Source organism: Neofelis nebulosa, chromosome 4, assembly GCF_028018385.1.
Source record: "Neofelis nebulosa isolate mNeoNeb1 chromosome 4, mNeoNeb1.pri, whole genome shotgun sequence".
NCBI lineage: Eukaryota > Metazoa > Chordata > Mammalia > Carnivora > Felidae > Neofelis > Neofelis nebulosa.
Window position 1 is genome coordinate 91,423,266 of NC_080785.1, and position 16,882 is coordinate 91,440,147.

Here is a 16,882-nt window from a genome sequence, read left to right on the forward strand (position 1 = left end):
GTCTACTATATATCAGGCACTGTTTCAGATTCTGAGGATGGGGAAATAAAATGGACTGAGACAGTTTCTATTCTCAAAGGGCTAATGAGGGCTGAAAGGTCAGAGAAAACCAATATAAAAACACCATAATTTCAGATACAGATGGAGGTTTGGAAACTTAAAAGAAAATGATAGGCCAGAGGGGGCCTGAGAGACTGCTGTAAATAGGGGGCCAGGAAGGCTTCTCCGAGATGGTGACATGTGACCTACACAACAAGGAGATAGAAGACACACTGACGTAAGGGACAGGACACGATGAAGGCCAGCATGGCTGGTTCTTAGAGGTGCAGAGAAGGAGGAAGTACATACATGGTAAGGTCAGAGAGATGCAGAGACACTATCATGTAAGGCTTACAGACAACCACGAGGAGCTTGAATTTTACATCAAGTGCAATAGAAAGCCACTGGATGTTTTAAGCTGGAATGAATATGATCTGATTCATATTTTATAAGTATCAGCTGGACAGTGAGGTGGATAATGAGGTGGACCATCAGGTAAAAGATTACTACACCAAACACTAGCTTAGGTGAGAGCAGTGGCTCATCTGGAGGTAAAGGAGAATTAGGCTAAAACACTAGATGTGGGGGATAATAAGGGGGAGGGATTAGCACTGTTTCCTACATTTTTGGCTTGAGCAACTGGGTGAATAAGGGTGCCGTTTACGGAGATGGGAAAGGCTGTGGAAGGAATGGATTAGAGCTGTTTTAAATATGTCATGTAATGCTAACAAAGTCTCACAGTATTCAAAATTAAACTACACAAAAGAAGCTCTTAAATCACGTTGGTTTTCTTAGCACTACTTTAGCTTCTATCAATAGGAAAAATGGTTCTACGGTAAACTTAGCATTTTTTATAAGATGAGAATAGCTAATTTCTCATAATATCCCCAGCAAACCTTATTCCTAAAAATGTTTCCTAAACTAGCATGATTTTCCTACAGCTAATAGAGCACTACCAGTACATAAATACATGTGTGGTAAAGAACACAGGCACACAAGAAAATGCAGTTCTTTTAACAGAACCTAATTTCACAGTCATGTGAGTGATTTACTTCGTGAAAAGCTTCTAAAAATTATAATCCCTAGGGTAAATATCCTTGTCCCAAGTATGACATTTAAAGAGAAATATGAGAAATATTTAAGTTGCATAGAATCTTTCTGTGAGAGCAGACTCTTAACTTTTTCCTGAGCTTCTCCAGATTTTCCATAAAGTCTATTTGGTGTCTTTTCAAGAGCTTTCCTCTCATAATGGGATCACATGTCCAAAGGCAATCACTACTAACCTACTTTACCAGTTATAATTTTAACAGCTAAATAATTATCATAAGCCAAAATTTTAACAATACCACGTGTATATACGAGCACATGGGGTAACATGTATAATGCCACAGAATAAGTTTTACTATCTCCAAAATTTGTAAGGGCACTCAGAAGACGATCCACTCAGCCTTACGATGAATGGCTAAAACTTTATGTCTCTTCAATGCTACTGTGCTTAAAATAGCAAAAATCAATCAATCAGTCAATCTTCTTTTCAACATTTTAAAAAATTTTTCAAGTCCTGGAAATACTTCTGTTGCCACAGAAAATAATTCTTTGCTCTTTGGCTTTTGAAGCGATAACAACTTCAAAAGTATGGCTTAAAAATATTTGGATTACATTTTGGGGGAGAGAGGAAATTGTCAAATCAGTTATAATCACACTACCCCTTCCCTTAAACCTCTTTGGCACAGAGCGTTTGATAATTTGTACTTTTTTGGCTGCACCCTTGAAAAAGATTTAATCAACTGACAAAGAGGACACCAGCTTCTGGTATCTTTGTTTTGCAAAATCTCATAAAACTTTACTGATCTAAGTTAATCTTCCTCTGAACTATATTCATAACTTACATACAAGATTTTATTTCTATTGCCCGGGCTTTTCCTATAATTTATAGTATAAACCTTACTGGAAACTGCATTGTAAGAATGCACAGGTAATTTGACATAGAAACTCCAACAGTCCTCCACTCCTTACAAAGATTAGGCTGCCAGGAGAGCCGCTGTGACATAACTTAGCTGCCCAATCAGAAGCAATGAAAGAGAAGCAACTATGAAAAATGGGGACAGGTCAGAGAAAGACACTGGGTTGCTAAAGTCCCAGCCAGGACAATATTGCCAGTGAGAGGATTCTCATCTATCCCCAACTCTTTTTCCAAAAAGCCCAAACCTTTAAGGTTTGTTATTCGCCATTAATGAGACAGCAAAATCTGTTTTACAAAAGCCACCCTGGGTGCCTCATCATCATAAATTATATAATCTTCTGTAACTTCTCTAAAAACAATTTTCACCCATTCTGAATTTTAAGAGCCATCTTTTGTATTTTAAATACCTAGGAGATCTCCAATATTTATTAAATGAATTGATGAAAATGGGCTGAGTTCTAGATAACCAGTTTACAAATGACCTTTTGAGAAGCAACCCACGCTGGACAGCACAATTCATAACAATGGGTGATATGCTTTAATACACATTTCATAACAATGGGTGATGTGTAAATTGCTTAGAGATTACTGTTATACACTATATATATTTTTTCAACTTAATTGACAACATCTTCCATTTTTATCTAACAGGATAAATGTTCAGAAATAATGAAACTATTCTCTGCTGTAGATTGTTACAAACATTATCCACACAGAAGGAAAAGGAACAAGGAACAGAAATGCATCTTTTAATGAGCCAGTTATTTGTAAACTAATCATTGGCTACCCCAGAGATAGGTGGGGAACCCTCCACCCCCAAACAGAAACCTGACCTGTCTCCTTCACGAAAATTTCCAAATGCCTTTTAAGCACCGCAGTGACTAACACCCCTCAATGCACCCTTCCTTACCTGGCCTAGCACAATGTAAATACAACCCAGTAGATAATTGTGCTTTATGCCATTTTGAAATGATTAAACAGGAACCCAGGATGAAAATGGAAAAACAACCACATTTACCTGTTTCCTCAGTTCCTTATTATGTATGATATAGTATGTGATTATAGAAATGAACCCTCTGGAGAGGATACAAGGACAAACAAAGCACCTGTGTTGTCATGTGCTTAAGCACTATCGTACTACTTGCAAAATACCTTTTTATGGTCCTTAGACGACCAACTATTCTTTCTTCAGTTTTAGAAAGAAATCAATGTTATTCTCTTATCCATCAACATGTCTAAAACCACTAGGTTCACTACTGTAACTAGCCAGTACTTTGTTAGTGCTGATAAGGATATCTAATAGTTTCATTTAATTGCCAAATAAAAATTTCATTGCTTCTAACATCAAGATTCTGATTTGTCTCTTTTCATCTAAGAAGATAAAAAGGTAAAAATGGGATATAGCCTATAAAGACCACTAATAAGGCAAATAAAATTTAAAAATATTAGTATGGAATACACAATGTATTTTATTGTGCTGTTGTAAACCATTGGTATAAAACATATCAACCTGACTAAATGCTCTTAAGGGATATTTTTTGGGGGGATATTAAAAATCTTACTAAAAAGATTTCATATTAGACCAGTTTGGAAGACAACAGAATAAGAGGACCCTAGGCTTTCCTTGTCCCAAAACAATTAGATAATTATCAAATCATACTAAATACCCTAGAAATTTACCTGAAGGCGGGAGAACAAATCCCACAACTAAAGGTAGAGAAGAGGCCACAAAAAAGAAGGCAGAAGTATGGAGACGTGGTTTGGGAGAAACAGATCGTGGCCGCTATGGTGGAAGGGAGAAGGGCTACAGACAGACAAACACACAAGGGAGCACGGAGGAATATGAATCCCCATAGCACTTGGCTTGGAAAGTGAGAGGAGCCAAATTTTGTGAGTTCTTGCAATCAGCAGGGCTTAAAGCCTGGAGTTTTAAAGGTCAGGAGGCTTGGCCGGGATACAGCTGAGGGCACTGCCCTGCTCCTATAGAAAAGGCAGGCAAACAGCCCATGAACATACAGTGTGAAAAAACAGTGATCTGCAAAACAGCCAGGGCACACAGTGGGGAGGTTATCTGCTCATCTTGGACCATGTCCCAGAGAGGCAGCATTCATAGATAGATTCCTCTGGGAACAAAGGCCCTGGCAGAAGCCATTTCACTCCCCTTGCCCTTCAGCATAAGCACAGGGCCACCTGTGGGAACCAGTGCAACACCCACACTCCCTACCTAACTTGCTTACACCAAGCCCCCACGACCCCCTGCCACTGTGCACTTGGGTGGAATTGCCCCTCCCATTCACATTTGCCTCAGTCCTAGCACTTTGGGCCCCCTCGCCCAGAAGAGGGCCAAACCCTGAGCACATGGCACTTCCTGAGGTGGGAGATTTGCAGGGCCTCAGTTCTACTGGTGATAGTGACATGTCTCACTTCACAAACAGAACAGAGCACACCTAGTTAAAATGCACCACATTCAGGCTAGGGACCAAATACTGCCCATGGCAGACAAAGAGAACCTCTATAGATGACTGGCCTAAAGGACACAACAGGTGAGCACATGCAGCACACATTGGAGACATTCCCAGAAGTGCCAGGCCCTGGGGAACAGGGGACACTACACAATAGAGCACTATCGGACCTCTTCTTTATAAGGCCATTACCCTCAAGGAACAGGAGACGTAGCTCAGTTTCCTAACACAGAGAAGCAGGCAAAGAGACTAAGACAAAATGAGAAGACATTTTGGAACTTGTTCCAAATGAAAAACAGGAAAAGGCCATGGGCAGAGATCTAAGTGAAACAGATATATGTAACATGTCAGAGAATTTAAAGTAATGATCATGAAAACATTCACTGGACTTGAGAAAAGAGTGGAAGGCATCAGTGAGACCATTAACACAGAAATAACGAATAACTTAGAAGGGATAAAGGGCTAAGTAAATGAAATGAGAAACACACTTGATGGAATGAGCAACAACCTGGAAGAACATAAACAAACTAATAATCTAGAAGACAGAGCAATGGAAAGTAATCAAGCTGAGAAAAAAGAATTACGCAAAACGAGAATAGACTTAGAGAACTCAATGACTCCATCAAGCATAGTAACATTCATATTATAGGAATCCCAGAAGAGAGAGGAAATGGGGATGAAAAATATATTTGAAGAAATAATAGTTGAAAACTTACCTAACCTGGAGAAGGAAACAGATATCCAGATCCAGGAGACACAGAGGACCCTCCAAAAAAAAATCAACAAAAGCAGATCCACACCAAAACATATAGTAATTAAAGTGGCAAAATAAAGAAACAATGTTTAAAGGAACAAGACAAAAGAAGGCAGTAACATACAAGGGAAACCCCATACAGCTATCAGTGGATCTTTCAGGAGAAACTTTCCAAGTCAGAAGGTAGTGGCATGTTAGTTCCAAAGTGCTATATGGGAAAAATCTGCAGCCAAGAATACTCTATCTAGCAAGGCTGTCATTCAGAATAGAAAGAGAGATCATGTGTTTCCCAGACAAAGGCTAAAGGAGTTCATGACTACCAAACAAGCCCTGAAAGAAATATTAAAGGGGAGTCTCTGAGCAGAACAGAGACCAGAAGGGATAGTATTAAGGTAGGAAACAGAAAATCAGTAAAAATGGGTATTTCTGTAAAAAATCAGTCAAGGAACTCACAAAATAAAAGGATGCAAAATATGAGAATGTATATTTAAAATGTGGGAAGGAGAGGAGTAAAGAATGGGTTCAAACTTCCAACGCCCATCAACTTAATATAGACTACTATATGCCAAAGAGGTTACGTACAAACCTAATGGTAAGCACATATATAAAACCACTAATAAACATGCAACAAACAAAAAAAAATCCAAATATATTAAAGAAAACCAGAAAACCATGAGAGAAAGACAAGAATGAATCAGAGACATCGTCAGAAACAATCACAAAAAAATAATGGCAGTGAATACATATCTTGTAATAATTACTTTGAATGTAAACGGATTAAACACTCCAGTCGAAAGATATAGGGTGACAGAATAGATAAAAAACAAGATCCTTCTACATACTGTCTGCAAGAGACTCCTTTTAGATCTAAAAACACTGGCAGATTGAAAGTGAGGGGATGAAGAAACATCTACCATGCAAATAATGTCAAACGAAAGGTGGAATAGCAATACTTTTTATCGGACAAAGTAGACTTTAAAACAAAAACTGTGGGGCTCCTGGGTGGCTCAGTTGGTTGAGTGTCCAACTCGGCTGAGGTTCTGGTCTCGTGGTTCGTGGGTTTGAGCCCCACATTGGGCTCTGTTCTGGCAGCTTGTTCAGAGCCTGGAGCCTGCTTTGGATTCTGCATCTCCATTGCTCTCTGCCCCCTCCCCCGCTTGTGCGTTCTCTCTGTCTCTCAAAAATAAATGTAAAACAAAAACTGTAACAAGAGACAAAGGATGCTATATAATAAAAAAGGGGACAATCCAACAAGAAGATATAACGATTGTAAATATTTATGCCTCCAACATAGGAACACCAAATACATAAAACAGTTAATAACAAACATAAAGGAATTAATTGATAAGAATACAATAATAATAAGGGACTTTAACACACCCTACTTACATCAACGGACAGATGACCTAAAGAGGAAATCAATAAAGAAACAATGGCTTTGAATGAACAGATGGATTTAGCAGATACATTCATAACATTCCATCCTAAAACAGAATACACATTCCTTTCAATTGCACGCAGAACATTCTCCAGAATAGATCACATGTTAGCCCAGAAAACAAGCCTCAACAAATTCAAGATCAAAGACACACTATGCGTCTTTTCTGACCACAATGCTAGGAAACCAGAAGTCAACCACAAGAAAAAATCTGGAAAGATGGCAAGGGAGGTTAAAAAGCAATGAATGCGTAAATCAGGAAATAAAAGAATAGATTGCAAAGTACACAGAAACAAATGAAAACACAATCGTTCAAAACCTTTGGAATGCAACCAAAAACAATTCTAAGAGGGAAGTTTAAAGCAATACACGACAATCTCAAAAAGCAATAAAAGTCTCAAATGAACAACCTAACCTTACACCTAAAGAGGCTAGAAAAAGAACAAACAAAACCCCAAACCAGCATAAGGAAGGATATAATAAATATTACAGCAGAAACAAATGATATAGAAACTAAAAAAAGCAATAGAATAGAGCAATGAAATCAGGAGCTAATTCTTTGAAAAACTCAACAAAATTGATAAACCTCTAGCCAGACTCATCAAGAAAAAAGAGAAAGGACTCAAATAAATAAAATCACAAATGAGAGAGAAGAAATAACAACCAACACCACAGAAATACAATTATGAGAATATTATGAAAAACGATATACCAATAAATTGGACAGCCTAGAAGAAATGGATAAATTCCTAAAAACGTATAAGCTACCAAAACTGAAACAGAAAACTGGAACAGACTTATTGCTAGCAAAAAAATTGAGTCACTAATCAAAAAACTCCAAACAAACAACAGGCCAGGACCAGACAGCTTCCCAGGCAAATTCTACCAAATATTTTTAAAAATTTTTTAATGTTTATTAATTTTGAGAAAGACAGGGACAGAGGGCACGCAGGGGAGGGGCAGAAGAGAGGGAGACACAGAACTGAGGAAGGCTCCAGGCTCCAAGCTCTGAGCTGTCAGCACAGAACCCAATGTGGGGCTCGAACTCACGAACTGTGAGATCATGACCTGAGCCGAAGTCAGACGTTTAACCAACTGAGCAACTCAGGTGCCCCTCTACCAAACATTTAAAAAAGAATTAATACCTATTCTTCTCAAACTATTCCAAAAAATGGAAAAGGAAGGAAAACATCCAAATTCATTCTATGAGGCCAGCATTACTCTGATATCAAACCAGATAAAGACACCACTAACTCCAGGCCAATATCTCTGATGAACACAGATGAAAAATTCTCAACAAATTACTAGCAAACCAAATCCAACAATACATTAAAAAATTATTCACTACGATCATGTAGGATTTATTCTTGGGCTGCAAGAGTGGCTGAGAATTCGCAAATCAATTAATGTGATATAGCACACAAATAAGAAAGAATAAGAACCACATGATCATTTCCATAGATGTAGAAAAAGCATCTGACAAAGTACAACATCCATTCATGATAAAATCCCTCAGTAAAGTAGGTTTAGAGGGAATACACCTCAATGCAGTAAATGCCATATGTGAAAAACCCATAGCTAACATCATCCTGCATGGGGAAAAATGGAGAGCTTTTCACCTAAGGTCATGGAAAAGACAAGGATGTCCACTCTCACCTCTTTTTTTCAATACAGTACTGGAAGTTCCCGCCACAGCAATCAGACAACTAAAAGACAAGGCTTCCAAATTGGTAAGGAAGTAGTAAGACTTTCACTGTTTGCAGAAGACATGGTCTCACCACATATAGAAAACACAAAAGATTCCACCAAAAAACTATTAGAACTGATAAATGAATTCAGCAGAGTTGCAGGATACAAAATCAATGTACAGAAATCTTGCATTTTTATACACCAATACTGCAGCGGCAGCAAGAGAAATTAAGAGGACAATCCCATTTACATTTGCACCAAAAATAGTAAGACACCTAGGAATAAATCTAACCAAAGAGGTGAAAGACCTGTACTCTGAAAACTGTAAAACACTCATGAAAGAAATGGAAGACAACACAAAGAAATGGAAAGACATTTCATGCTCATAAACTGGAAGAATATTGTTAAAATGTCTATACAACCAAAGCAACTTACACATTTAATGCAATCTCTATCAAAATGCCAACAGCATTTTTCACAGAAGTAGAACAATTCTAAAATCTGTATGGAACCACAAAAAACCCCGAATAGCCAAAGCAATCTTGAAAAAGCAAAGCAAAGCTGGAGGCATCATAACTCTGAACTTTAAGATATATTACAAAGCTGTAGTAATCAAAACAGTATGGCACAAAAATAGATACACAGATCAATGGAACTGATTAGAAAGCCCAGAAATAAACCCACTACATATCAATTAATCTTCAACAAAACAGGAAAGAATATCCAATGGGAAAAAGACAGTCTCTTCAACAAAGAGCGTTGGGAAAACTGGCCAGCTACAAGCAAAAGAATGAAACTGGACTGCTTTCTTACACCATACACAAAATAAATTAAAAATGTATTAAAGACCTGAATGTCAGACCTGAAATCATAAAAATCCTAGAACACAGGCAGTAACTTCTTTGGCTGTAGCAACTTCTTTCTAGATATGTCTCCTGAGGCAAGGGAAACAAAAGCAGAAATAAACTATTGAGACTATGTCTAAATAAAAAGTTTCTGCACAGCAAAGGAAACCATCAACAAAACTAAAAGAGACAACCTACTGAGTGGGAGAATATATTTGACAATGATGTATCTAATAAAGGGTTTGAATCCAAAATATATATAGAACTTCTACAACTCAACACCCACAAAACAAATAACCCAATTAAAAAATGGACTAAAGACATGAACAGATAGTTCTCCAACAAAGACATACAGATGGCCAAAAGATAAATCAAAAGATCCTCAACATCAATTCCCCATCAAGGAAATGCAAATCAAAACTACAATGAGATATCACCTCTCACCTGTCAACATGGCTAAAATCAACAACACAAGAAACAACAGGTGTTGGCGAAGATGTGGAGATAAAGGAACACTTTTGCATTGTTGGTAGAAATGCAAACTGGTGCAGCCAATCTGGAAAACAGTATGGAGATTCCTCAAAAAGTTAAAAATACAACTACCTTACGATCCAGTAATTTTACTACTGGGTACTTACCCCCAAAACACAAAAACACTAATTCAAAGGGATACATACACCCCTATATTTATAGCAGCATTATTTACAATAGCCAAGATATGGAAGCAGCCCAACTGTTCCTCCACTGAGGAATAAAGAAGAGGTGGTGTGTGTGCGTGTGTACATATATATGTATACATACATATATGTGTATATATGTGTATACACACACACACAATGGATTATTCAGCCATGAAAAAGAATGAAATATTGCCATTTGTGAAGACATGGATGGAACTAGAGAGTATAATGCTAAGTGAACTAGTCAAAGACAAATATCATGATTTCACACATATGTGGAATTTAAGAAACAAAACAAATGAGCAAAGGAGAAAATAAAGACAGACAAACCAAAAAACAGACTCTTAATTATGGAGTACAAACATGGTTACCAAGGGGGAGGTTGGCGGGGGGGATGTGTTAAATAGGTGATGGGGATTAAGGAAGGCACTTGTGATGAGCACTGGGTGATGAGCACTGGGTGATGGAATCACTATATTGTACACCTGAAATGAATACTACACTGTATGTTAAACAGCTGAAATTAAAATAAAAACTTAAAAACATATAAAAAACAAATAGGCTTCATATTAGAGAATAAAATATACCAGTCTGATTTGAAAACGGGCAGGAATAAGCTATTAAAGAGATACAAATTTTACTAGTGCATTAAGTATGCCCTGCTAGATTAGAAAACTTTATGGTAATTCATTCTAATTAAAAGCATCCCAGAAAACTGATGTTAAGGGAATTTTACATTCCTTACGTATAATGGCTCGAGGAACCACAAACTAAAGGAATTTACACTCATTTTGTTTTTAAAAGTTAGACCCATCAACTATTTCCCATTTTCAATCAAATCCTAAATTACCACATTATAAAAATTGGAAATCATTTTAAAGACTTAGTTAGGAAAAAAATTGGGTGAAAAAATTTAATTAAGAGAAAACTATGAATGAGACCATTCTAAAATCACTACTGAAGATACTCAAAATGCTAGGACCTAAGACAAGAGAAGGTTTTAAGGCTTAGAAAACCATAGTTGATAATACTTTGATCTCCTTGCAATGGTGTAGATTTCCACTTTAAAATTCAATTTAAAAGTCCACTTGTTAAGGAAACTTGGCTCTGTTTTAAGTAACTACCCGTCTAAATTATCGTTAGTAGAATCTTAAACTCCTGGGAAGAAATGAACAAAACAGAACTTAAGTAAAACGGGATTCTCCAAAATACTTTGTCCAATTAAATTTAAGGAAAGAAACAAAAAGCAAAACCTCACAACAAAACCCAAAAATATGCTTTCCCTTTGTATTTCAAACCACCACACTGTCAAGTAAAAACTGAACTTTATTTTGTTCAAGTGGGTTTTCTGGCCTGACATTTCATCTTTTAAGTGTGTTGGCCAACAAAGCTTTAGCAAAGTATAGTTCAGTTTACTTCACGTAATTTGGAAACTAGGGGGAAAAACTTTGCCACATTTTCCTTTAATCATTCTTTCCTTTACTAATTTGTGTGGGTTTCAAACAAAATTAATGGGGCAGCAATACACTGAAGTGTCCAATAGGCATATTAACACAATGTTGTGTTGTGCCACTCCTCTAAGTTCTCCAGGGTTAAACCTACAGTTCATTTAACTCGTGATTCACATTCCTTTTCACAGAAATCCTGTAGTGACCCTAATGGAGTAAGGGCAGGGGATCGGCCTTTACAACAGGGATAAGGAGCACGAGTGATCACCAGGAGCAAACGAGTTTGAAAAGGAGCCCAGTGGAGTGGGACGAGGGAATCCAGCATGTTTCCCGAGGGCAGATAGGTGTCCTCCACACCCCGGCCACAGGCAGAGGAACGTGGCTGGCTGCTGCGGCACCCCTACTAGCACCCCTACTAGGTCCTCGCCCACCTCTTCCTCGGGAAGGGACGTACCTGCTCAGCAAGGGCGGGGAAGTGCACTCGATTCAGCTTGGCGGGGAAAACCCACTTCTCAAACCCCACTCCCTTTCTCCAGGGCCGAGCCCCAGGAGCCGTTACCTAACTGACCCGCTCTCCTCGGCAGAGCCCTCGCCCAGGCCGGCCCAATCCGACCCGGCCAAGGCCAAAAGGCCGAGCTCCTGGGGAAAGCGTGCGCTCGGCCGGTGACGCCCAAGCCTCCCGGGCCCCGACCCCGCCACAACCGCCTGAGCCCCGAGCCCCGAGCCCAGCGGCGGGCAGGCGGGCGGCGCCGGCTGGGGCCCGCCTCAGCCCCTCGCCGCGCCCCCCCCAACCACGCACCCCAAAGCCCCGCCTCCTGCCGTCCATCCCTCCATCCCTCCTCCATCCACCTCCTCCCCACTGCGGCGCCAGCTTCACCTGCCTCATCCGGCCGCCGCCACTCGCCCGCTTCTTCCCTCGGGCTCGCGCAGCGCCACGACCCCAGACCGGCCGCCCCCCGCCCCACAGCCCCGCGCTCGTCCCGAACGCGCCCTCTCTTCCCCCTTCACCTGCCCCCGCCCCGAACCTCTACCTTGTAGGAGTCAGTAGCTAGGAGGATGTTGAAATCGGCGTCTGCCGCAGCATTCATCTCGGGCGGGAGTGTGCGGGCCACGCGCCGCGAGGTGTCCAGCGCGGCGGCGAGGAAGGAGAAAAATGGGCTTCACCGCGCTCCGTTGCTTAAGTCACCGCTCGGCCGGAGGGGCGGGGGAGAAGAGGGGGGAAGCGGAGTGGGGAGGAGGGGCCACAGGAGGGCGGGCCCGGGAGCCGTGACGCGGCGGGGGGTGGTGGCGGCGGCAGCTCTCGCGCTCTCAGCCCAGGGACTCCGACCGACTCCTCACCTCGGCTCACCGCCCCCGCCCCATCATCCCGGAGCAGAGGCGAGGGGCGGGGCGCGGCCGCGCGTGCGCAACGCGCGGGGGGGGCGGGGCTGGGCGGAGAGGACGTGAGGCACGCGCTCTTTTTCCCGCACGCTGGCTCCGGGAAACCGGAGGCTGCCGGGCAGTCCCGGCCGGGGATCTGTGTTCCTGCTTCGGTTTCATTTCCCGGCGGGACGGTGAGGGGCGGGGGAGGGGTAATTCCCAGCCTCGCTCCTTCTGCGATTAGCCGGTTCGCCCGCCGCGTGACACCTTCCCGTCCTACCCAGTCCTGGCCCGTTTTCTGAGTCCTCCAGAAGTCACGCCACCCGGCTGGGGGCCGAGGAGCCTCCCTCTGCCGCTCTCCCCATCCCCCCCCGTGCAGTTACTTACCTTTGTCTCCGGCTGGGATTGAAAAGCGAACCTTTTGCCTCCATCCCTCTTGTCCCTCCTGGTCCTTCTAACCCACTCTTTAAAATCGGAAGATCTGCGGTGAGGAATAAGGTCTGAGGGGCCCCTTTACTCTGCCACATCGACTCCGCTTTCCTCCGACTGTGTGGCTGAGCTCTTTGATCCTTTGAATGATGTTTTGATATTTTCCCAGAGAAAATACCCTGCGCGGGAAGGCGGGGGTTGAATTCAGTCCTCACATCTAATGAAAGTACAAGGCCTGATTGAATCTAATAGTGCCCAGAAGTAAACGACAACGGGCCAAGATTTTGACACGGTGCAAAACTGACTTTCATCATTGTTAGAATCGTTAAATCTTGGGAAATGGTTTGGCAACCTCCAAATAAGAAGCAAGGGAAACGACGTCAGATGACTTCATCTAAGTACAGACCATCCACTTGCGCAGTTCCTATACGTGGTTGCATTTTTACGTGAAACAGATTTCCTTTGTCCACATGGTCAGTAGCTGGTGCTGCCTTTTTTTTTTTTTTTTTTCTTTTTTCTTTTCTTTTTTTTTTTTTAGTTGTAAGATTTAGGTTTGACAAGATACAAGTAGCCATGGAGGGGACGGTTCAGTGAAAACTGGTACAGGGACTTAACAGACTATTTTTCAAGTTAGTGAAAATCTCTCATTTTATCTGCAGAGTGGGGTGGAAACGGGTACATTGTGAATGGAGAAATTCATCACAAGAAAACGGAGACCTCTTCAATTAATAGCAACTTCGGTCTAGACTATGGTCTTGGAGTAAGTACAGGTTCTGGACAGTCACCTTCATGTATGGAGTCCGTACAGGCAAAGATCATGGAAGTGGTGAGATACCAAGGTAGTGACAATACACTCACCAGAGTAGTAAATAATAACACATTTAGAGTAATTTTCAGCAAAAAGGTTGAAAACAAAAGAGGCTTTTTTTTGGTTGACTGTGTTTACTGGGGAAAATAACTTGTTAAAACATTTAAGTGAATTATTTAAAATTTTTTTATTTTGGGAAATTTTAAGTCATGCAGTGTGATTCAAAGAAGGAAGATGATCCTGTATGCCTCTCTTAATTTGGTGCTTGTTTCTTCATTTTAAAATTTCCATAACCTACTTTACTTAAATGACAAATTTTTTTGGCTTTGCTTCCTGGAATCCATGTATGTATAACTGACCATTGTTCTATGCTGCCTTACACAGGAAAAAAATAGGGTTCTGATTACAAAATGGGCTTTGTTTATGGTAGCATTTTTTTAAGGCAAAATAAAATTTGATCTTACAGTCTTGGCGTTGTATTTGCACTGTTAAGGTGAAAAAGTTTAATATCAGGACAAGCAAAAATGTTAGTATTTCATTGACATTGCTTGTTAAATGTAGAAAGTCACAAGGCCTACACACATTATCAGTGACTTAAACCATCAACGCCATCTCCAGAGGAAAAGAAGATATGTTAGCAACAGAAAATCACCATTTTTCTAAGACAGAATCAGGCACACTGTATGTAACTACCTACATGCTTAATGCAGGACCAATTTTGAATTAATTGGGGTTTAGAACCATGAAATTATTACCAAATACAAAGTTTAGATTTCGTTTTGAAATAGCCTCCCTTGAAAGACAGTTTAACAGCTAGCATTTAGTATGTTTATCTAGTAGCATGTAAAAGTTTCTGAGAAACTGTTCTCGTGAGTACCCATACATGACAAATAATGTCAATACAAAGACTCATTTGGGCCCCTTCACTTTATTCCAAGCCCTGGATTAATCTACCATTCCTACCAAATAGCCAGTCAAGCAGGGTGAATTGGGCATCCAGCTCCTTATTTGTATCCCTCAGAGTGCTATGAAAGTTTGCCACTCATACATTTGATCAGGCAAAGTGGGTGTTACTACATCACTTCTGTTGCCCCACACTCTTCCAGACAGACTTTGGTACATGTTTGTATTTAAAGGTTGCCTCAGATATTCCGGTCTGACCACATTTCACTTCAGTAAGAAACACTGTCAAAACAAAAACAAAACAAAAACAGGAAAAAAAAAAAAAAAAAAAGTAAACCCCAAACAGAGAAGTAGGTCTGGGATTCACCCATCTGCAACTCCTGACAATGGTCCTATCCATCACCCTTTATAATTTCCTCTAGCTTTACCAAGCATCAACAGTTGTCACAAAGACAAAAAGAAAACCTTTTTAATTAAACAGAAGTTCATTCAAATTTCCATGGCCCTTTGGGGACCATCCAGAGTTGTGATTTCCCAAGGAAAAGGACTCATCTACAGAAAGATGTGGGTCTTCGTGGATCCGATTATCAGTGCTGCTGACCCTTTAATGACTCAGTCTGCTGGGTTCACTGCAGTCACACAGAGACACCCAGAAAACTGCTGAGTCTTCTGAAAGTACAGAAGTGATAGAGTAAGTGTAACCCACATACAGGAAGGATTAGCACACATACATGGATTGTGCACAGTCATTCCATTGCAAATGTCCTGTGGTCTGCTACACCCACTATGTACCTGGGCAATGCTGGGTTGATCATCCATCTGATGTTAAACCCTCCACATGTCATATCCTGCAAGAAGTTTCCCAATCTATGTATGCTGCATCAATTTCCCCATCTTTATTAGTTGTGTTTTTGTTTCCTATTATATCCAAACATACATTTTTCTAATTCCAAACAAATAAAGTGGGAAATAATGGTAAAGAGCAAAAATAAAAAGGTTTGATTCATCTGTAGAAGTAAGGCAGGGGCCCCTGGGTGGCTCAGTCATGTAAGCACCCAACCCTTGATTTTGGCTCAAGTCATGATCTCATGATTCCTGGGATTAAGCCCCACTGACAGCATGGAGCCTGCTTGGGATTCTCTCTATCAAAATAAATAAAATAAACTTAAAAAAAAGTAAGGCAAATGTGCATATGTTATGATGCTATGTATGGGGATTTGGGGGTCATAATTATTTATGCATTTTCCTGATGGTCACCTTAGGACTCAATGGCCAAAATCAATGACGGAGAGAAAGACCATTAGAACTATAAAAACTGTCAAGATTTTTTATTGCAGTGTTTTCCTAAGTGTGGTTTGCTTATCACTGATGGCATATGATGTGTGTCAGAGGCACTCAGATAAATGTTTCTCATTTCAGTAAGTTTCTCATTTCAGTAAGTATGTGTTTATTTCTAGTGGATTTTAGAAAAGTATAACTGGCATTTAAGACTCAATTTTTCTTGGAAATTAATACTTAGGATGAAGCCACAGTAAGGGATACTCAGACTGGTGAAACTTACTGTTTTCCTTGCCTTTCCTATCTTATGTCTGAGGATTTTCATAACCTTGATGTAAGACTAGTTTTCTTTTTTTTTTTTTTTTCAAGTTTATTTATTTATTTATTTTGAGGGGGTGGCAGGGAGAGAGAGAGAGAGAGAGAGAGAGAGAGAGAGAGAGAGAGAGAATCCCAAGCAGGCTCCACGCTGTCAGCACAGAGCCTCACTTGGGGCTTGATCTCATGAACTGCAAGATCATGACCTGAGTTGAAATCAAGAGTCAGATGCTTAACTGTCTGAGCCATCCAGGTGCCCCCAGACTGGTTTTGTTGCCTTTTTCTATCTTTATCCAGGGGTATTAATCATACTATCCTGGGGCCAACTTCAGGCCCAAAGATCTTTTCCCTATTTTTCAGAGGAGAGAAAGGGGCTCTTCATGCACAGAGAAATCCTTATGGCCTTCTCTGAAATTCAGCATTCCGAGTTGGGCACATGGACTGGATTTCCCACAGATACTTCATGCTATAA

The 16,882-nt window shown here is 40.6% G+C and overlaps 1 protein-coding gene and 2 long non-coding RNA genes across 3 annotated transcripts in view; 1 reads left to right on the forward strand and 2 right to left on the reverse strand.

Annotated features, from left to right (window-relative positions):
- Positions 1–12,752, reverse strand: part of NAMPT (nicotinamide phosphoribosyltransferase) — a 39,407-nt gene extending 26,655 nt beyond the window's left edge. Inside the window, exon 1 of the mRNA XM_058725374.1 lies at positions 12,350–12,752. Coding sequence (XP_058581357.1) covers positions 12,350–12,406 — 57 coding nt within the window. The 5' untranslated portion in view covers positions 12,407–12,752. The remainder of the gene's footprint in view (positions 1–12,349) is intronic.
- On the reverse strand, positions 4,368–11,766 carry LOC131509535 (uncharacterized). Its single transcript, XR_009260559.1, has 2 exons — positions 9,635–11,766; positions 4,368–9,280 (listed from the first exon to the last, which is right to left on the reverse strand). It is a non-coding gene; the product is annotated as an uncharacterized LOC131509535 (long non-coding RNA).
- A 305-nt stretch (positions 12,753–13,057) lies between the features above and the next one.
- On the forward strand, positions 13,058–14,379 carry LOC131509538 (uncharacterized). The gene is made up of 2 exons (XR_009260562.1): positions 13,058–13,579; positions 13,766–14,379. It is a non-coding gene; the product is annotated as an uncharacterized LOC131509538 (long non-coding RNA).
- The last annotated feature ends 2,503 nt before the right edge of the window (positions 14,380–16,882 follow it).